Source organism: Pseudorca crassidens, chromosome 16 (assembly GCF_039906515.1).
Source record: "Pseudorca crassidens isolate mPseCra1 chromosome 16, mPseCra1.hap1, whole genome shotgun sequence".
In the NCBI taxonomy this organism is placed as follows: Eukaryota; Metazoa; Chordata; class Mammalia; order Artiodactyla; family Delphinidae; genus Pseudorca; species Pseudorca crassidens.
The window spans coordinates 24948307-24970122 of NC_090311.1; the positions used below are offsets into that span (position 1 = coordinate 24948307).

At 44.9% G+C, this 21816-nt stretch overlaps 1 protein-coding gene across 4 annotated transcripts in view; it reads left to right on the forward strand.

The window, feature by feature from the left end:
- The first annotated feature begins 13629 nt into the window (after positions 1-13629).
- The window catches only part of STN1 (STN1 subunit of CST complex), a 36530-nt gene continuing 28343 nt past the window's right edge, over positions 13630-21816 (forward strand). For 3 of the 4 annotated variants that reach the window (XM_067709498.1, XM_067709499.1, XM_067709500.1), the window contains exons 1-2: positions 13917-14072; positions 14276-14469. In XM_067709498.1, coding sequence (XP_067565599.1) covers positions 13918-14072; positions 14276-14469 — 349 coding nt within the window. In that variant the 5' untranslated portion in view covers position 13917. The other variant, XM_067709501.1, reaches the window with a different exon arrangement.

Sequence of the window (21816 nt, forward strand, 5' to 3'; positions counted from 1 at the left end):
CTGCTTTCTTTTCTTATTTATTTAAAGGCCTGATTATCCATACAAAATTCAAAAAAAGAAAATTTTCACTGCTGCATTTCTCTTCTGGCCATTATCACTATTCATTTCTTTCATGATTATTACTGAAAATAATTTATCAGATGGAAGGGAGTTTAAAAATTATCGCTCCTGGGTATCAAATCACTAAATATGGCACTGCTGAGTACAAGTGAGAGTGGGTTACCCATGGTATCCCCCAGCCCAGCTCTGGTTTTGGGGAAAGGCAGTGATGGAGGGAGGTCAAGGCCATGAAGGTAATTTGGCTGGGCTGTCTGTGGGGCACTGAGAGCCCAAAGGGCAGCACCTGCAGTGGCCGCGTGGGGACTGGCAGCCTTGGCAGGGGACAGCAAGGGCATCTGTAGGAGAAATCGGGCACTTTTGGCCCAGGCATTGGCTGCCTTGGCCACAGACAGAATCCCAGGGAGCTGGAACAGAGTCAGAGGAGGGAAATGGTGATGCCACCTGGTATCTGGGGGAAGAGCCAGAGAAACATGATTTTATATCAGGATCCCAATTTTATCCCCTAGTCAGGAAACATGGGTTAAAGCTTCAGCAGCACCTTTATATTTTCTATGCAAATTGCTGGAGAAAAATTGAGGAAAGCATTAATATTTTGCTGCCTTTTATAACTCATTTGGCTCCTTTTTAACAGTTCCTCCCCACCTTCCTAATTTGTATAATGATGAATTAGATATGCAACGCAGTTGTCAACTGGGGTCTCTCTGCCAATCCATTTTTGGCTCAATTTCCCTGGTTTTCTGAAAATTTCCAGGGTACTTAGGTTCTCTGTTGCCTGGGGTTTTAACTTCCATATTAGAGTCTCTGTTTTGTAGCAAAAGAATCTGAACGTGAAACTCCGCTGCTTCTTACACCCACGGTAGGAGGCACCACTTCACTGAAGACTTTAGAGGGTGATGGAGAGGGAGTTTACAAGGCAATGCAAACAACTTCAAATGCACTGGTCTGCTGGCTAGAAAGGCCCAACTGGCAGGGCTGCTGTCACCACATCCTGGACTTACTTCAAAACCCCATTCAAAGCTAGAAGCCTTCTTAGTTACCAGCAAAAGGACCAAAGCAGTATTCACGAGTGTGGAAAATGCTGACTGCAGAACCCTAAGGGCCTACCACGCATTGTGCTCCCTTCTTAGTAGTGGAAGGCATGAAATGCAAATTTGTCCTTTACTTTGGAGGGGATGTCCCAGTATAGCCCAGCCTCTACACCCCTAAAAACTTCACTGATGTACAAGAGCCCTGGATTTTTGTAGGGTTTAACTCCCACCCTCTGATGCACAAGTATCTCACCAAAGCCTTCAACTTATTGGCACTTCCCGCTCACCTAATGTGATGAATATGGTATCATTGATACAGCAGACCGATGTGATATGATGTTTTCTCCAAGCTTCCAACAGTCATCCTAGCAGTGTGATGGCAACATCTCCTGGGGTCCTTGCCAGGATGAACTCCTATATCATAGGTGAATAGAAATTTCTCTTAGAAATGAGTTCTTCCTTAACCAGCTTTACGTTCTTCCCTGCCTTGATCACGTGTACCCAAGATCTATACTCTTCCAGCTTCCGCCAATACAGCTTTTCTGAGACACAGTCTCTTTTTTTTCCCATCGCTTATGTGGTGACTTAAACCTAGTTGTTGGTTTCGGGGGTGGGGAGTGGAGGTGGCAGAGTACCTTAAGATCCTTTGAGGAAAGGAAAATTTTTTTTAATTTTATTTATTAAACTTTAGATGATTTCAAATTTGTGTTAGTTTCAGGTGTACAGCTTCAGATTCTTTTCCATTATAGGTTGTTACAAGATACTGAATATAGTTCCATGTGCTATATAGTAAATTTTTATTGTTTATCTATTTTATATAAAGTGGTGTGTATCTATAGGAAGTGTTTTCTTTGAAGGCAAAAATCTCTGTATAAACTTCAAAAGTGAAGAGTGCTTTTAACCTGGAGAGTAGGACTCTTCTATAGCCCAAAGGATTCCGAGGAAATCTGGAGAGATTTACAAGGACATCGACCCACATGTCCTCATTCCATATCTCAGGATCTCATTCTTTCTCAATTAAGGCCATGATTTTGACATAGCCGACTTGTTAGGATTGAGAATTCTGTCTTCACTGGAGCTCTGCTACCTTATGATTTAAGTTCTGGGCCTCAACCTCAGGAGGTTCAGCCTCTCAAATTGGTGATTAATCACTGTCAGCCTTTCTTGTCTCTCCCCAATACATAGATAGTGGCCAGTAACACTCATTCCGTTGTCCTTAAATTACTACTCTCCCTGAACCTCTGGGTGCCCAGAATGCTGCACCCTCCAGTACATTCCCTTCCGCTGGCATCCCGCCCCAGTTAGCTGCTGGTGAATGTTTTACAATTGCACTGCTACTTTGTCAGGGCCTCCACCTACCACTAGTGAGGGGTTTTCATTACCAGCTAGTCAGCAGGTAACCCAGCTCCAAAATCTTATTCCAGAATCTCTTCCCTAGGACCACCCCAATTCTGTGCCAGCTATTGGAGGGCAGATTTCTCCAGACTCTTGAACTCTGAGATTTGCCTGTAGGGGTATATTAGGGAGTGCCCTCAGGAGCTGCCTCTGCGAGGGAGCGAGGGAAGCAGGATTGGGTAGTGGGAGAAGTTGAATTGCAAGGCAGTTGTAACAGAGGCCTCAGCTGTCCCCACGGGGAGCTCCAGGGCTGGGACGGCCAATCAAGAGACATCCTGAATTGAGGACTGGGGCTGCATCAATGGCTTACAGCTCCTGGAGGCAGGGCATAATTTGGAGTGAGGCAGTTGCCTGAGTAGGGTCTCAACTGTGAGCTGACACTACCAGCAGCTGGTGAAAAGAGTGTCTTGGTCCTGAAGTGGGGATCTGGGTGGTTTACCGAGACATTTACTACAGGTAGGGTGGCCGGGGCAACCAGGACTGAGGGACAGCACAAGACATATGAATATCAGTGCTGAAACTGGAACAGTCCCAAGCCCTTAAAATACTAAAGGGAGCTGCAAATTTGCCAACTACTACTTCTCATAACAATGAATAAGTATTAGTACAATATAAATTAGTAGTTAAGATGCTGGGCTATTGGATGAATATTCAAGGGGGAACTTTTACTACAAAAGGCAAATAGAATATTTGTGACAGTATTTGACTTGTAAACTTTAGTGGGTGAGTCATGGAACAAGAATATCAACATCTCTTCAGTGAAGTTTCTGACATAAAAACAGAGTAGAAGTTGCTTAAATAAGGCCACTATAAGGAAATAAAAGATCATATCAGAAAAACTAAAAACATAGACATCAGGTTAGCTAGCAACAGCATCAGAATCATCTGGGATCTTGTTGCAAGTGCAGAGTCCCACCAGCAGAAATACTGATTTGACACCTCTGGGGCGGAGTAGGGGAGCATAGGAAGCTGCCTTTATAACAGGTAAGTGACACCAGATCACACTCTAAGAGAAAAGGCACCGTTTCTACCATCCACTTTCTCTGAGCCCATGGATCAATCACCAATTATGTTTTTAAGTTTCTAGCAAGTCAGGTTGCTAGATAAAATACAGGTCACCCGGGCTTCCCTGGCGGTGCAGTGGTTGAGAGTCCGCCTGCCGATGCAGGGGACATGGGTTCGTGCCCCGGTCTGGGAGGATCCCACATGCCGCAGAGCGGCTGGGCCTGTGAGCCATGGCCACTGAGCCTGCGCGTCCGGAGCCTGTGCTCCGCAACGGGAGAGGCCAAAACAGTGAGAGGCCCGCGCACCACAAAAAAAAAAAAAAAAAAAAAAAAAAAATTATACGATTAAATTAAATGGTATGAAAAATTATGGGTGATATATCAAAATATAATACAAATTATTAATAATAAGAAATTATTCATTGTTTATCTGAAATTCAAATTTAACAGGGCATCCTGCATGATTATTTGCTAAATCTGCCAACCCTGCTATCAAGGGAATTTCCAAGCACACAAAAGTAGAAAGGATAGTAGCAGAAACCCATGTGTAACCATTCCTCTGCTTGAACAATTATCAATATTTTGCCCCAATTATTTTTTTATTTAAATTTTGTGCCTACCATTAGGTTCTATGCAGTGAGAGATACAGAAAAAATTATGTCCTTAGTAGCTTCTGGTCAAATTGAGGGTACATGATAAACATTCAAGAAGTAAGTGCTAAAGCATATAATTCTGACTGTAAGTTCCACAGGAGTTCATGGAAGGGAGCATCAGTGTTGACTGAAGTGGTCTTGGATAAAGTGAGCCTGGAGTTGAGACTGTGTTAGGCCTGGTAAAATCTGTATAAATAAGGAAGAAGTGAGCAGGCTGTCTAGGTAGGGTAACCAGCATGACCAGGTTTATTCACTTGGCTCTATAAAAGTCTCTCTCCATTTGAAAGCACTCACCCCTCATGCTTCACACTTCAATCCTCCGGGCCCACAGCAGCTGTCTCACATCAGGCTAATAGACATCAAGCACTACTGCAAATTACATCATCAGAACCGATTAGCTCTTCAACATGTCAGCACAATGGCTGCTCCATCTTCTCCGGGTGACTTGTTAGTTAACCTCTGCAATATGCTGTCTTTGACATCATTGGGGAGTTCAATCTTTCCTTGATTGAAAGTAGCCCTGGGGAGAATTATAAATTGGTAAGAGAAATAAAATTCTATTCCATCGGCCAGCTTTATGCTAATGCTTATGAAATGCTATGGCTACTTGAGCCTATAGGCACATGTCAAATAATTAAGAAAAATGAAGGATGATGCTGTATCTTATCTCTTGAATTACATTAACATTAAAATGGTCTATGCAAGTGACAATAACACAAAATGTGGGGTCTTATAATTTAATAAGTTTTCACTTTTTAATTCCTCTCAACTTTAAATGCAACTAATTCAAATACTAAGGATGAAAAAATTTTAAATACTTTATTGAAATAAAATATAGATACAGATGAAGAAACATTAAATGACCAGTATCCTCAGAAGCCCCCTTCATGCTCCCTTCTGGAAAGTCACCACCCCCAACAAAAATGTAACCAGTATCCTGACTTCAAACACCATAGAATACTTTTTGCCTGGTTTGCATTTTATGTAAACAGAGTCATACTGTACATATTCTCTTCTGTGTATGGCTTGCTTCACTCAACATCACATTTGTGAAATTCAAGAGATGCTAATTTTAAAATGACTTTTGTTATTAAATAAGTAATATCTAGTCAACATTAAAAAATTGGAAAACACACCATCATTTTTAATTAGTTTAATGTCTGTACATAATTTATTTGATCAAGATTATAAGCTTTTACAAAGGTCCTGCATAAAAAGTTCTCATTTTTTTTTAATTCTAAAGAGAGCAAATATCCATTTCTTTTTTTTTTAATTGAAGTATAGTTGATTTACAGTGTTGTGTTAGTTTCAGGAATACAGCAAAGTAATTCAGTTATATATATAATATATATATATTCCTTTTCAGGTACTTTTCCATTATAGATTATTACAAGATATAGAATATATCAATAATTCCCTGTGCTATACAGTAGGTCCTTGTTGTTTATCTATTTTATATATAGTAGTGTGTATCTGTTAATCCCAACTCCTAATTTATCCCTCCCTCCCACCTCCTTCCCCAGAAAAGTTCTCATTTCTTTTTGATCTTTTTGTTAATCCTTTTATCCTGGCCTATTATTATGACTATTAATCCCATTTCTCCAAAACTTAATCCTTAGTCAGCTCCTAGTGCTTTACAATCCTTGCAGCATGTTTATAATAAGAAGAGGAATGTAAGAATAAGATACAGAAGTTTATTTTCCAGCTGGTGTGCTCACTGGTAGCTGGTAGCCACTAGGCAAGTAGTTATGTTGCCAGCTCTGCCCCTGTAAGGACATCTGTCATCTGTCAGAGCAACACTCTAGGGCTTGCTCAGAAGAGTGGGTGTGCATCTAGGACTTAAAGTCAAGAATCAAGGTTTGATTGTGTCTACTCACCTCATTAAAAGCATTACTCCAATTCAAAATTTTCCATCTATCTCATAAACTACCCAGTAAGCACAGGAACCTCCACCCTTGGCAAGACATTGTATAGATTTGTGGCTTAATTGACCAGGCATAATGTAGTGCACAGGTGCCTGTCACATAAGTTAACTCACCGTGAACCACAACCGTGCCCAGCATTGCCCTGAGATACAAGCTTTTTTTCCCAATTTTTAAAATTGTGGTAACATACACATATAACATTTACCATCTTAATCATTTTTAAGTGGTACTAAGCGGTACCAAGTACATTCATGTTGTTGTGCAACCATCACCACCACCTATACCCAGAACTCTTTTCATCTTGCAAAACTGAAACATTGTACTTGCTGACTAGTAACTCCCCATTCGCTCCTCACCCCAGCTCCTGGCAACCACCATTCTTCTTTCTTTGAGATACGGACTTTTAAAATACAAAATGCAAAATTCTTTCTCATGCACTTAAGCCAGGCTCCTGGGACACAAGTTTTCCTTATCGGAAGTCGTTCTCTGCCCTCCAGGATGAACCCCAGCTCATTACCTCCTGCTGTCTTCATCTTTACAGAGGTCATCATCCTAATGTCTGGATCCCCTTTGGTGAAATCAGACCACTTAGGCAGGAAGGAGAGGTTACTTCATTTAAACCTAAGGACCTAGACAGTATCTCACCCTCAGCCATCTCTTAGTGTCAATTCCAGTTCTTCCCATTCCAGAAAGTGCTCCAGTGGATTGCACTGGTTCACACGGGGCCTTCTGCTGACTTAGGAATCTTCTCAAACTCCATGTGGCAGGATGGGCTGTGAGTAACTGCTTTCTCCAACTAGGTAATTTCTGACCTTGCTCTAAGATTCAGTCCTTTACTTCTTATTTCTTGGCTACTTATCCTGCCTGACCCAATGGATCTGCTGTTAACTAAAAGCCCTGCCATCAGAGACTTCCAGCCATAGCTGGTTGAGAAGATCAGCAATGATCTCCCCAAAATGCAATCACAAAACTGGACAAAACTGACCAAAACGAGACTTCTCTGGCGGTCCAGTGGTTAAGATTCTGCGTTCCCAATGCAGGGGGCACAGGTTCAATCCCTGGTCAGGGAACTAAGATCCCGCATGTTGCAGGCCTTAAAAAAAAAAGACCAAAATAACCATTTCAGCCTTCTGAGAATAGATCAAAGACACACAACAATCTGAAAAGTGCTCATGCTTGAACTTCAGGTAAGAACAGTGGGAGTCTGTGGCATTCTGGCCCCTCCCATTCTCCTCCCTGCCCCCACCCCAGGTTGGCCAATGTAGATGTTCTGTCAGGGCAGAGCAGGCTGTCAGTACCAACAATACCTCTGCCACAGTTGAAGGGGCTCATTCAATTTGGAGTGCCCATACCTACAGGGAGAAATGAAGATTACCAGAGATGATAATTATATGGGCTAATATAAAAGACTGCAGTTATCTATTTCTCATGTCTTAACTTCTTTAAATACATACAATTATTTAAAGCAATAATTACAACATTGTATCGTTGGTTTTATAGCATATATAGATGTAACATATATGACAATAATAGCACAAAAAGGCAGAAGGGAATAGAGAGATATTGAAGCAAAGTTTCTATATTTTTCTAGAATTAAATTAGTATTAATCTGAAGTAAATTGTGATAAATTAAGTTGCATATTGTAATCCTTAGATTATAATCCCTAAAAAAACTAAATTATTTTTAAAATTAACAGAATAATTTAAATGTTACACTGAAAATATTTAACACAAAAGAAGACAGTCAAGGCAGAGAAGAAGAATGAAAAAGAGAATTGAGCTATAGAAAACAAATAGATAAATGGCAAATATAAGTCCAACCATATCAATAATTACATTAAATGTGAAGAGTCTAAACACCCCAATCAAAATGCAGAGATTGTCAGACTGGATAAAAAGGCAAGATCCAACTATATGCTGTCTACAAGAGACACATCTTAGATTCAAAGACGTAAGTAGATTGAAAGTGAAAGGATGGAAAAAGATATTCCATTCAAACAGTAACCATTAGAGAACTGAAGTGGTTATATTAATATTAGACAAAACAGACTTTAAGACAAGAAATATTACTAGAGACTAAGAGGGACATTTCATAAAGATAAGAGTCAATACATCAGGAAAATTTAACAATTATAAATATACGTGCACTTAACAACTAGGACTCAAAATACACCAAATGAAAACTGACACCTATCTCAGAAATAACCCAGGTGAAAAAAGGGGAGGCAGGGTTACTGTTTCCTGATCCCACCAACTCTGTCAGGTCCCTCACCTTATTCTGCCAAGTTACATAGCATTTATCGTGACGTGTTGTAATCATGGGTTTACTTATTTAGCTTACTTAGAGCCTTTTTGCCATTTGTATTCCCAGTGTATTGCACTCTTTAGGACATACAGTTCGTTTTTAAAAATTAATTGATTAATAAGTGAATGACAACCCAGGTAGAGTGGGGAGAAACGAAAGAGAGTATGGCATATTCCAGAAACTCTGATGCCTTCAGTAGCATTTCCCAAATTGAATTCCTTGAGATGTTAATAGAGTTTGGTGCTCAAACTTGACCCACTCTGTTCATTTCTTGGACATTCTCAATGCATATTACTGTGTAGAAATGTGTTTTCATCCTTTCTCAAACTCACTTGCCCAGACTTTTATTAATATCTTGAGGAAGTACAGCTCAGAACAGCATTGGGGATGCTGACCTAGAGAGTAGGATAGCTATGAGGGGTTGGTGGGAGAAGAGCCCACAGAGTTGGGTTGCGGCCAGGCCATGAGGAACCTGTTATGAAATATAAGGAAACTTGAACTTTACTTTGCAGACTACATGTAGTCATTGAAAGATTTTAGACAAGGGAGTAACATTGTCTAAATTACATTTTATAAGGATCATCCTGGCAGTAACATAGATGATAAATTGGAGGGAGGCCCAACTAGAGGCAGAAGGACTGGTTGGAAGGTGATGGCAGTGATCCAGGCAATAAATGATGAAAGTCTGGACTATGGCAAATGGGAGCAGGGAGGAGGGACTAAATTAAGAAAACATATTTAGGAAGCAGAGTTGACAGATCTTTGTGATTAATTGCATCTAAGGGTGAGAGAGAGGGAGATATCCGTGAAACATTCCAGTTTTCTGACTTGGTGGATGGTGGTGATGTTCAGGAGATAGGGAAGAGAGGGACAGAACTATGGAGGAAGAGGTTTAGTTTGCAGTACCCAGGAGTGTCCAGCTGGAACTTCAGATGTGGAGCTCAGGAGAAAATTCTGGGCTAAATGTGAAGAGGGGAGAGTCCCTGGAATATTGGTTCATTTGAAGCCATAGGTTTGGATTAGGCTACTCAGTAACAGTACATGGGATGAGGAGGAAGTGGGCAGGAGATTGAACTTTGGGGAACATCAATATGTAAGAGATCAACAGAGGAAGAGGACACTTCAAAGGAAGAAACGGAAAGTTAGAAGGGAAACCCAAAAGGATAACAGGAAACCAAGGTGGGTAGGAAGAGAATATGATCAGATCAACATCTAAAGCTAGAAAATCAGAAAAAAAGATGAAACATGATAAGGAAAGGAAAGTACCGTTGTATTTGAGAATTTGAATGTAATTGTTAACTTTAGCAGAGAAGTTTCAGTGGAGTGGTGGACTGGGGTAGAGATAGTTGAAAGTTAAGTTAGGGTGAGCCAAATGATGATAGATCGAATTAGAGATGAGGAAGTGTGGATGAGGAATGCATATAACTCTTCCAAGAAATTTAACTTTGAACAGAGAGCAAGAGAGGGAGAGAACAGTAGTTCAAGGGCTGGGGTTTTCAGAGATGCTGTTTTCTTAAAGCTGAATGACATTTAAAAAGAGGGGAAAGCCTGCGGATATGCCCAGGGGAAGCCAGAGAGTGGGAGCAGGTGACATGGCAGGGGACTGAGCAACACCGCTGAGGAGGCAGGAGAAGTGGTACAGGTGAGGCCCCTGCAATAGACGCAGCAGTATTTTCTTACAACAGTCTTTTCACCGTCATTTGGTGAATATCCCTAGACGCAATTTTTAGAATAGATTCAGTAAATTGGGTAGAGAAGTCATCTTACATATTTTTGGATTCCCTACCATAGTATTTACATGCGGCAGGTATCCCTGAAATTTTTTTTTTTTTTTTTTTTTTTTTTTTTTTTTTTTGCGGTACGTGGGCCTCTCACTGTCGTGGCCTCTCCTGCTGCGGAGCACAGGCTCCGGACGCGCAGGCTCAGCAGCCATGGCTCACGGGCCCAGCCGCTCCGCGGCATGTGGGATCTTCCTGGACCGGGGCACGAACCCGTGTCCCCTGCATCGACAGGCGGACTCTCAACTACTGCGCCGCCAGGGAAGCCCTCCCTGAAATTTTTTAAATTCATTAAATCATTCCTCTGATCAATAATCAACAACACCCTATTGCTTACAGGGAATAAAAATAAAAATTAATTCAAGCCATTCAGAATCTAGCTAAAACCTTGGTCTCCAGCCTGCTTCTGCTGCAGCTGCCCTCCCCAGCCAGGCTGCTGTGTTGGCTTTTGCCCACAGACATGCCTTGCTCATCCTGCGCCTTTGCCCTGCTCTCACCCCATCGCAATACTATCCCTCTCTTTACTTATAGGGAGACTGAGAATAAAATTCCAACCTGTCATGGCCTACGAGGTCCTCTGGGACCTGCCTTCTGCTTATGCCTCCAATTACGAATGCAACCACTCTCGCCTTGCTCTCTTCTGTTCCTCCAATAGGGAAATATTTTCTTGCCTGCAGATATTCACGCTTACTCTGACCACTGCCTGGAATGTTCTTTCCTTAGCACTTTTCGTGGCTGGCTCCTTCCCATCTTCCGGTCTCATCTCATCCGATCAAAGTAGATCTGTATAAAGTAGATCCCCCACCCCATTATGAGTGATCATAATATACTTTTAATTCCTTCAAAGCACTAAGAACAATCTGTACTTATTTTATTCATTTATTTGTCTGCTGTCTTTCCTCTTTCCCCCAACAGGATGGAAGCTCCATGAGGGCTGTACTTGATCTATCTTATCTCCTCTTTACCCCTCAGTGTCCAGTACAGTGCTTGACAAGTGCTTGACAAATACGTTTCATGAATGAACGAATGAATGAATGAATAGTTCCTCCATAGTTTCAAACTCCAGCTTAAATCCCCACTCCATAGTGAATGATGATAATAGCTTATATGTATTGAGTGCTTACCTTGTTCCAGTGGTTACATATATTATCTTACTTGATGAGCCCCCTTCTCCTCACTCCCAATTTACCTCCTGTAATCCACATAGTTATTATTCAGGCCATGCAATTTAGCCTCTTGCTTTGTTATTTAATATATTCCTCTTTTTGCTCCAGTGAAATAAAAATTCTTAGTGCTCCCCCATAGCATACAGAGAGTGCTCAAAGTATGCTGAGCGGCTGAAAATGGCCCCCCAGGGTTATAACATTAACATAATAAGAATGTTGATAAGTTATCTTTATTATAAACTTCAAACTACTCATCCACTCATTTAAACTTCGAATCTAACTCAGCTTGCAAGTGGACAAACTCTATTCTACCTGTCGAAAGACATTCTAAAATGCCGAAAATGGTTAAGGCAAGACAGTTTGCGTTTTGAGGTAGAAGACACGCAGTTCAACACCTCATTTTCCAGAAGAATTTCCTAAAGTCTTAACTTTCTAGAAAGGATTGTCTAGTCTGTCAAACATGCTTGCAAAACCAAGTTATTTCACATTGAGAAGCCATAAGAAAAGTTCCTAGCATTGTGTTGACTGTTGGGTTTTGAAATATCAGCTTTGCAGTGTTGTGGAATCCCCAGCTGAAAAGCCGTCCAGTCCCTTTGCACATCTAGGCAGTGGCCTGAGGAAACTGGAATCTATCCTGATGGAGATGACAGGGAAGAGGATCCTCCCAAACTCCTCTAGATGCTTCAGCAGTCTAGAAAATTCCATTCCACACCCTACTCCACATTTTGAGCTCAGATCAAAAGGAGCATCCCTAGACTCCAAGGAGTCCTTCCTTCACTGTAAATGATGACCTCAGGGGCAGTCTGCTCTGGTCACCCCAACTGGGTGTGACCCTCCCCAAGGCCAGCAGTAAGCTTGGAGTCCCCAAGGGCCGTTGTTTCCAGCACTCTATCCTTGAGAGTCATAAGAGTCATCGCTGAAAACTTCTCGGGCTCTGCACAGACCCAGTAGTGATTTTCTTCTTGAGTTCCACCCTAGAGCAGATGTGTACAGTCAAAAAATGTCGCCCAACCTGTCTTTCCCCATCTTACAAGTCAGCTGGAAGCACCCGTCCTACTGGGTGTCATACTGGGTGTCCTTCCTTGAAGAGAACCTCCCCCTATTAGAAAGGTGTCTTCTCTTAATTAAATCTTAAACTTGACAGATCCAACTGTTCATCGCAGCAGAGTCTGGGCAATGCTTTACCAAGGATTCTGTTTGTTAGCTTCTTCAGTGGCCAGGGATGTAATTAAATTAAATGCCGTCGTTCTAATGACATACATTTTCTGTTCCAGCTGCTTGAAGTTCCTTCTCTGCTTAATAGTTTAGCAATTATCTCTTTGGCCACCACTTACCTCCCCTGGGAATGGCCTGCCAACATGACCTGTACTCCTGACATTTTAGAGGAGTAAATTAGGAAGAACTCCTGCCATCTCAAGTAATGTCATGATGTGGCTTATTTATTTATTTATCAGAATGCAACATGGCTATCTCTTCTCACTTTAAATTAGGACTACTGGGGACAGGCACCATCAAGGTGGCCATCATTTACCAGAACGCCAGTTTTCAAAATTCTTAAATGTACAACATTCCGTAGTATAGACATTGTAAGAGGGAGACAAACTTTGTCATGATCCTGCAAAGAAGGCTAGTCTTGGGCAGAGCAAAGGCCTCGCATTCCCTCAAGGGCTCAAATTTAGATCCTGACATTATCTAAAGTGAGACTGTACAGTACCAGAGATTGCGTGTGTTAATAAATCATTTATCAAGTGTAAATAAACATTTTAAATACGCCACAATGTAATCCTGCTTTTGTATTGCTTTGTTTATGTGTTCATTTACAATATCAGAGACGGAAAAAAAAAAAAAGTTGTCTGAACCAGTCCCAACCTCTCGGAGGTCATGGCTCAGGGACCCACGACTAGTGGGGTCGGGATGAAAGGGGGACTTGGAAGGCGGGGTTTGGGCAGCAGGAGTTTCAGGGCCAGCTCCCAGGCCTCGGTGATTTGGGCTCTGCGCTCCCGCGGAGGCTCAGGGAAAGCGCTGCTAGAGTCAAACGGGCCCCGCGTAGCCCTGCCAACCCCGCCACCACCTGGAAGAGAGCATCCGGCGAAGCAGCCGCGAGACGCAAAATGGGGCGTGGCCGTGGGCGGAGTGGGGCGTGGCCTCGTGGGGATGGGGCGGGGCCGCGGGCGGCGCGAAGGAAAGGCCGGGGCGGGGACGCAGTGGCTGGTCTGGCGCGAGGGATGGTGTCAGGCCCTACCCCCACCCCCCGCTGGGAGCGCCAGAGGTGACCTCGGCCTAGCGCTCCTGCTCCGGGCGGGGCCGGCGGCGGCGCCTCCAGGCCGTGGGCGCCAGTGGCCTGCTAGCGCCGGAAGGGCCGGGCCTGCGCGCTCCAGGGACTTGCGGGCCGACGGCGCGGGCGCGGGCCCGGCGGGAGGGGCTACGGCTGATCTGTTTTTCGTTTCCTCTTACACCCGTTCTCAGTGTCATCCTGAACACCGGAAGGTGCAGCGGCAGGGCTACGGACAGACCCACCCACTCTGCCCCTCTGTTGTGTGGCCGCGAGGACGCCCATTCCTCTCTGGACTCCACCCATTAAAGCGGTTTCAGGGTACGCATATATGGCCATCTGTCCCCAGAGTGAAAAGTCGGTGTTTAACCGTTTAGAAATGGGAACTTTTGGAGAAGGAGAAACACTCCCATGGGGCAGAGGAGTTTCCTGGGGAAGAGGCATAAGGAACTCACGGGTCCTCACTCGAGAAGCACCTCTTTACAGGTCCCCCGAGCGCGCAGGCCTGGCCCTTCTGGCGCTAGGAGGCCACCGGCTCTAGGAGGCCCCTGGGGTGCAGTTTGACAGGCCCCGGACCCCTGGATTTACCCCTTCCAGAGTTCGGGATGCTCGTCTGGGAACAGCTTAGGGGCCGTGCGGATTTCATCCACTTTAACAGCTTTACGTCCTGATTTTTGTCTCCCATTTAGCTCTTCGGCTCTAGATGCAGAGCTTCTCAGGGTTGGCTGGAAGCCACAGCCCAGCTTCCTGATGCAGTCTGAATCCAGCCGGTGTGAAGAGGAAACTCCTTCCCTCTCGTGGGGTTTGGATCCTGTGTTTCTAGCCTTCGCCAAACTCTACATCAGGGATATCCTGGACTTGAAGGAGTCCCACCAGGTGCCAGGTATGTGGCTGGTCGGCCTGGTGTGCTGCTCTGTGCTGCATCTGCACCCCACCCACCCTTCCCCAAAGCTACAGAAATCTGGGGCTTAGGGGCTTAGCAGAGCCTTTCCAGCTGCAGGCTTTGAAATTGACATAACCTGGATCCTCAAACAAGTTCATTTCTGTGCAAGTAAAAGCAGTCTCTTTTTTATTTTTTAAATAGATGCTTGGGGGAGTAACTTGGTACTGAAGAATGTTTTTTACCTGGGTTTGAGGTCTTTCATATTTAAAAATACTCAGTTTTTCTCTGGACCTGCTTGTGGTGGAAAGCTCAGGCCTTGCTCCCTTTCCTAACTTCACCACTTACCTGGCCTGGGCATGTGACTCACCAGTAAAGTTTAGGTGTCTTCATTGTAAAATGAGGATTAACCGTGCCTGATTTTCTTGTGGGGTTTGGTTTTATTTTGAATAGATGAGAATCAAAATAAAATAAACTCCTTGAGAGGGAGGACATCATGTGCCTTGTTCATCTATGTAATCCCAGCACTTAAACAGTGCGTGGCCTCTGGTAGGCTCTCAAGTAGTAGTAATTGGAGCAACAAAGCATTATAAATGTAAAGTTAAAGAAATCATTTTTTTAAATTAGAGTGGTGGTCACTAAAAATAGGATCTTCATACCCCCAAATATAGCAAATATAGTTTAGGGTAAATTTAAGTAATTTACATAGTTGTGGATGTATCTTCACATGTTTACTGTGCTATATGAGAAGTTTGGTTAAATTCTCTTTGCTATTTTGAATGAATAGAAAGCTATGAGTCAGAAGTAGTTCAGAATCTCAAGCATGCAGTTTTAATGAGACCACATTTTGTGTGTTTCCCGTTCTATGTACAGATATATTTGGATGACCTTATACTAAAGCCTTTTGTACAGATTTTTCACCACACCTTCATTTTCTAAGTATTGTTGGAAATGATCTGGTTTTTTCCTTGGAAGGCAGCCATCCTCCCCCACTGTTGTCTGTTTTCCAGAACAGTCTGGTAGTCTTCATAGCTCATCTCCTCAGGAAGAAATTAATTCACACCAAATGCCAGGCTTGCGTAAAGATCTTCTGTAGGTACTCAAGGAAGTATCAGGGATGCTATAGGAGCTTAACTCTTCCTGTGGGTGAAGAACTGTATAATGTATTAACAACAAACCAAGGAAAACTTCTCCCAGTGATCTTTGTTATGTTGCTGGTGGTAATGTTTCAGATGTAGTTTTTAAAATGAAACTGTTGTCAAACCCCAGTTTGTGTGCCTGACACACAGTGAGTCCAAACAAACCAAAACGTTGGAGTTTGGAGCAGAGAGAGGTTTATTGCAAGGGCCAAGCAAGGAGAACAGGCAGCTCAGGCTCAAAAAACCCAAACTCCCTCATGATTTTCAGGGAAGAGTTTATTTATGTATGTATGTATGTATTTATGGTTGTGTTGGGTCTTCATTGCTGTGTGTGGGCTTTCTCTAGTTGCGGCGAGCGGGAGCTACTCTTCGTTGCGTTGCACAGGCTCCTCATTGTGGTGGCTTCTCTTGTTGCAGAACATGGGCTCTAGGCACACGGGCTTCAGTAGTTGTGGCACGTGGGCTCAGTAGTTGTGGCACACAGGCTTAGTTGCTCCGCGGCATGTGGGATCTTCCTGGACCAGGGCTCGAACCCACGTCCCCTGCATTGGCAGGCGGATTCTTAACCACTGCGACACCAGGGAAGTCCCCCCTCAGAGTAGAGTTTTTAAAAGCAACATTTGGGGTGAGGGCTACAGGGTTTATGACCTTCTTCTGATTGGTTGGTGGTGAGGTAACAGTGTGGTATTCCAGGAATTTCAATCATCAACCTTCTGGTTCTGACCAATCTGGGGTGTCAGCTTGTAGTTACCATACTCCACCTGGGTGAGGGTCTTAGTTCCTGCAGAACAACTCAAAGATGTATATCAGACTATTAGGTATATCCCTTGAGGGGGAACTAGAACTCTGTTTGATTGCTGCACTATTGTTTCTTGACTGCTTTTTCTTTGCTTCTGCATTCCCTCACTCCCCTAATTAGTAACTACTTGAACCTGCCCTTTGGAACTCAGGGAGGTCTAGGATCCTGAAGCCTTTTTCCTACAAAAAAGAAACGATGGGGGCTTCCCTGGTGGCGCAGTGGTTGGGAGTCCGCCTGCCGATGCAGGGGACATGGGTTCATGCCCCGGTCCTGGAAGATCCCACATGCCGCGGAGCGGCTGGGCCCGTGAGCTATGGCTGCTGAGCCTGCGCGTCCGGAGCCTGTGCTCCACAACGGGAGAGGCCACAGCAGTGACAGGCCCGTGTACCGCAAAAAAAAAAAAAAAAAAAAAAAGAAATGAGGGACACGGAAATGCTTTTGTATCCAGGAGGGCCCTGCTTGGTTTCAAAACCTCATGGTTGAAGAAGACATTAACCATAATTTCATAGAGGGATCTTCTTTAGACTATACTCTAGGGTTCTGAGGGGTGGGAAATGCTACTAGTTTAGGTTTTTATTTTTGTATTGTTTTGTTGTTGTGTTTGGTTTGGTTGTCATAAAAAAAAAGTAAACCTTTTATTTTGACTGCATAAAATTTAGAAATGTTTAAACAGCAAAGAATATCTTACACACACAAAAAGAAACAAATGTGTAATGAAGAATTTGGCTGGCCTGTGTTCGAGGTTCCTGGAAGATGTTTGGATTTCTGGAATGATAGGAGTGTTTTTGTTATTCATGGTGGACCCCTTGAACCACATCTGAGTTTATGCTGATGAGGTGCCTCATGCTGGGCCGCTAGGTAGTTTCAGGGTGGGGGCCTTTCAGGCCTGAAAAACCAACCATGTGATTAGAGGGTTGGCTTTGAGCCAGGGGACATCAACCCAACCCCGCAGGAGGGGAGGGGGACTGGAGATTGAGTTGTCAAGTGGGCAGTGATTCAGTCAATCTTGCCTATGTAATGAAACCCTAATTAAAACTCTGGACATTGAGGCTTCGGTGAGCTTTCCTGCTTGGTAATCATACTTGATGTGTCAGGGTGATGTGTCCTGAGGACATGGCAGCTTTATGCTTAGACTCTCCTAGACCTTGTCCTATGCATCTTTTCATTTGGCTAGTCCTGGTTTGTCCCCTTCATTATAAAACTGTAATCTTAAGTATAGCACCTTCCTGAGTCCTGTGTGTCATTCTATTAAAGTATCAAACCTGAGGTTGTTGTGGAGGGTGTTGGTAGCCAGTTGCTCAGAAGTGTGCATGGCCCGAGGACCCTCAAACTTGGGGCTGATGCTTGAAGTGAGAGTCTCTTGTGGGAGACAGTGTCCTTAACCTGTGAAATTCAACCTTACCCTGGCTGGTTAGCGTCTGAATTGCCTTGCAAAGTGGTTGTAGAATGTCAACTCCCCGAAATTAACCTGTGAATTTAGAGTTAAACTAATAGAATATCGTGAAGTTTGACTGTGGTGGTTTGGTTAGGGATGTGTCCCCCGTGTCCCCTGCACTGGCAGGCGGATTCTTAACAACCTTGCCACCAGGAAAGTCCCAAAAGTACTTTTAAAAAAGAGAAAAAAGGTAGATGTCTTGCTATGGGTGTGGCTGTCACTGCTGTGAAAGTTGAATCAAAGGTACCTGTGACCCTGAGTCCCTGAGCCCTTCCAGAGTGACCCTCCTCCTTCCTGGGGACCTGATGATCCAGGGGATGGATCCCCTGATATGGTTGGAGCTCTGTAGGCTGCATGTAGAACAAAGGCAGCAGGAGTGAAAGGACCACTTGGGAAAGGCTGCAAGTTAAACTCAGCATTAGCCAGTATCTGTTGTTATTTTCTTTTCTTAGCTCATCAAGCTTTCTCTCAGTCGATAGAGCTGCCATCCAGCTTTCTCAAGTTCTCTTCCCATAGAGGAGATTCTAGTGTGAAGGAAGTGGTTCTCTCCATTGCTTTTTCCATGTCCTCCTTTTTTATTTTTGTTTTTTTTATTTTTTGGCCACACTGTGCAGCATGTGGGATCTCAGTTCCCTGACCAGGGATCAAACCTGCACCCCCTGCATTGGAAGCGTGGAGGCTTAATCAGTGGACCACCAGGGAGGTCCCATCCATGTCCTCCTTCTTCTTGTTCAGGTTGTGCTTCTGACGTGTATAGTTCAAGTTTCTATACACTGGGGCAACTTTCTTCTCTGTTTCCAAGCAGTTTATATCCTCCTCAATCAATTTTCTCTTTGTGATTTTATTCAAACCATCTGGTATTTTCTGCTAACTTGTCCTCCATTGTTCTTTTTGTGTTGCTTTTATGATGTTTTTCCTTGTTTTTTTGCATCTTTGAGCGACTCTCTCCTTGAAGACGAGCATTGTCAGTCTATGAGATGAAAGTTTAGGGGCTTCCTTGGTGGCGCAGTGGTTAAGAATCTGCCTGCCAATGCAAGGGACACAGGTTCGAGCCCTGGTCCGGGAGGATCCCACATGCCACGGAGCAGCTAAGCCCGTGCGCCACAACTACTGAGCCTGTGCTCTGGAGCCCGTGAGCCACAACTACTGAGCCCACGTGCCACAACTACTGAAGCCTGTGTGCCTAGAGCCCATGCTTCACAGCAAGGGAAGCCACCGCAATGAGAAGCCTGCACACCGCAACAAGGAGTGGCTCCCACTTGCCGCAGCTAGAGAAAGCCCTCACGCAGCAGTGAAGACCCAATGCAGACAAAAATAAATTTAAAAATTAAAAAAAAAAGTTTAGGGGGCTCCCTTTTCTGTCTTTTTTCAAGAAAGTCTACTGTGTCCTCCAGTGGAGGCCTGTTCAGGTTTTTTCAAGTGTTGCCCAGTGCAGAGTTGGTAATGTTGGAGGACTGGCGTCTACCACAGGTGACTTGACGACTTTGTTGGTTTGTGTCGTCAGTCCAGTCTTCTCTGTATACTTGCCTTTTCTGTATACTTCAGCCAAGGCAGAACACCTTTTGGCTGGCTCTTTTCCCCTTCTTAAAGCGTGTGGGCTCTTCATTATAAAAACCACCACAGCGGCACATACCAGGGTGTCCCAGGAAGACCCAAAGAATCCTGGGGCTTGTCTCAAGCTTTCAACATCACCAGTAGAGCACCCCACAGTGGCTTCTGGACCAGCTGGAAAGACTCTTCAGGGGCAGGCAGCAGGCCCTCCATGGGTCCACAGGGCCTCCCGCTGCCGGTGTCCTGGGAGCCACACCAGCCACGCAGAGCCCTGTGGGGTGTACCGCCTCTGATGGTACCAGGAGCACACTGTCTCTAATGGCCGGCAACCAGCACAGACCATCAGTTAGGCTGGGGGAGACAGAGGCCACTCAGGTTCTAGGAAAGAGCTCTCTCTAACTTGGCTCTGCTCAGCGCACAGATAGAAAGTCCAGCGCATTTGGGGAAGCAGAAAGGGCTGACTGCAGCCAGAGACCAGTCTGGAGCTCAGGCCACCCTCATCCCCCCGCCCCAGCCCTACAGCAAAGCTGGACCAAAGCAGGGCCATACCATAGCCCGTCTCTGCACACAAGCGTGTCAGGGCATGATGGTGGGGCACACTTCAGCAGAGGATGCCATGCCCCTGACCCTGGGGTAGGCTCATTCTCCCCATTTAAACTTCCCTTCTGCTGCAGTAAGCCCGAGTCTGCCAGCAAAGGTCCTATGGGGGCCACCCTCCCCTGAAGGTGCCCTCTCTCCTTTGTGTCTGATCAGTGCAGGCAGGCAGGGCTGGAGGACTGAGGGTCTCCCCACAGGTCATCACAGGGTTTCAATGGTAAGAACTCAGGAGAAGTCAGTCAGAACTGTCCTGCTCTTAAGATTTCATGGATCTTCTGTGGAACCAGTTTGACCCTATTCAGTCCAAGTGTTCCTGGAGGGAAGCGATTCTGCTCCGGAGATGACACAGGGACCCAGGCTCCTTCCCGCATGTGGCTGTGCCGTTTCAGCTCTTGGCCCCCAAGGTTGCCCTCTGCACGGTCTCCAGTCCACTAAGTCATCTTTAGAAGTTTGCCTCTGCTAGGGGGAGGGCCTGGGTGAATTTGACATCTTCAAACCACGTCTCACTCCCCTGGAATCTCTGGCTAACTGAGGCTCAGAAGCTCCTTGTCCATCCCCTGGGGACTCGGGCGATTGGTCCCCAGCCCCTTTACCCACATGGGAAACAAGAGAACCATCAGTGGAGGCCATTCTGGGGGTTCTGAAGGGCTTCAGCGTTCAGGCTGCGGGGTCCCCTCCCCCCGTGGATGTGGAGAAGACAGACTGACCAGACTTGGCGAGGACCAGAGAGGGTGAGGGTGGCCAAATACCTGAAGTGATGACTGATTCTTTTTTTTTTTTTTTTTTTGCGGTACGCGGGCCTCTCACTGTTGTGGCCCCTCCCGTTGCGGAGCACAGGCTCCGGACGCGCAGGCTCAGCGGCCATGGCTCACGGGCCCAGCCGCTCCGCGGCATGTGGGATCTTCCCAGGGCATGAACCCGTGTCCCCTGCATCGGCAGGCGGACTCCCAACCACTGCGTCACCAGGGAAGCCCATGACTGAGTCTTTGTTTGCAATTCATGTATTTATTTGAAAAGGAAGTCGCCATTTAAAAGTTTATAGCCTCTTTCTGAAAGTAAAGAATTCGGTCATCGTAGGGAGAAAAAAAATGGCTGGAGAGGATTTTAGTCCAGACTCTTTAGCTGCAGGTGACAGGAACACAACGCAAGTAGCTTAAGCCCAAAGAGGCAGTTCAGGTAAGGATGTTGGGGGCCCCACGGGAGCCGGGACAGCGCTGGGGTCTCGGATGGGAATTGAGGGCTCACCGCTGCCAGGAGTCCCTCTGTTCCATCTCCGTCACGGAGTCCAAAAAAGGCCTCCGGGAGTCGGTGGGTAGGGTTCTTCCTCTCACGCTTCTCCTCTGGCGGGAACCTGCCTGCTGGCATCTGTTGCCTAGGCTTTGAAAATAGAATTTTAAAAAGAGAAGTTTTTGAGTCGTAATCTACTGGCCCCAAAGGGTAGTGTTTTGTAACCTAATCATCTTCTCTTTTTCTTAAAAAAAAAAAAGTGCTACTGCTAATTCGTAGAAATGATGACTGGTTTCCTAGAAAAGCCAGAGAAGCCTTTTCTCGTGGTTTCCTCTCTTTCCTTTTCCAGTCCCTCAAAATACAGTACTGTGTTGTGTCTCATAATACTGCGGCTGTTTTTAGGCCCTTAGGAGAGTTCTACAGGCAGGTGCATTTCATTCTCACAAGTGGAAAGAAGATTAACCACATCTAGTTGGACAATATTGGTTTTCTCTTTTCTGTGCTAGTACAAGCTTCTTTAAAACCACACTTTCTACTTATAACCCTTGAGGAAAAGACATCTGAATTTCTTGGGGTTTGGCATTTGTCAAGAGCTGATTCTT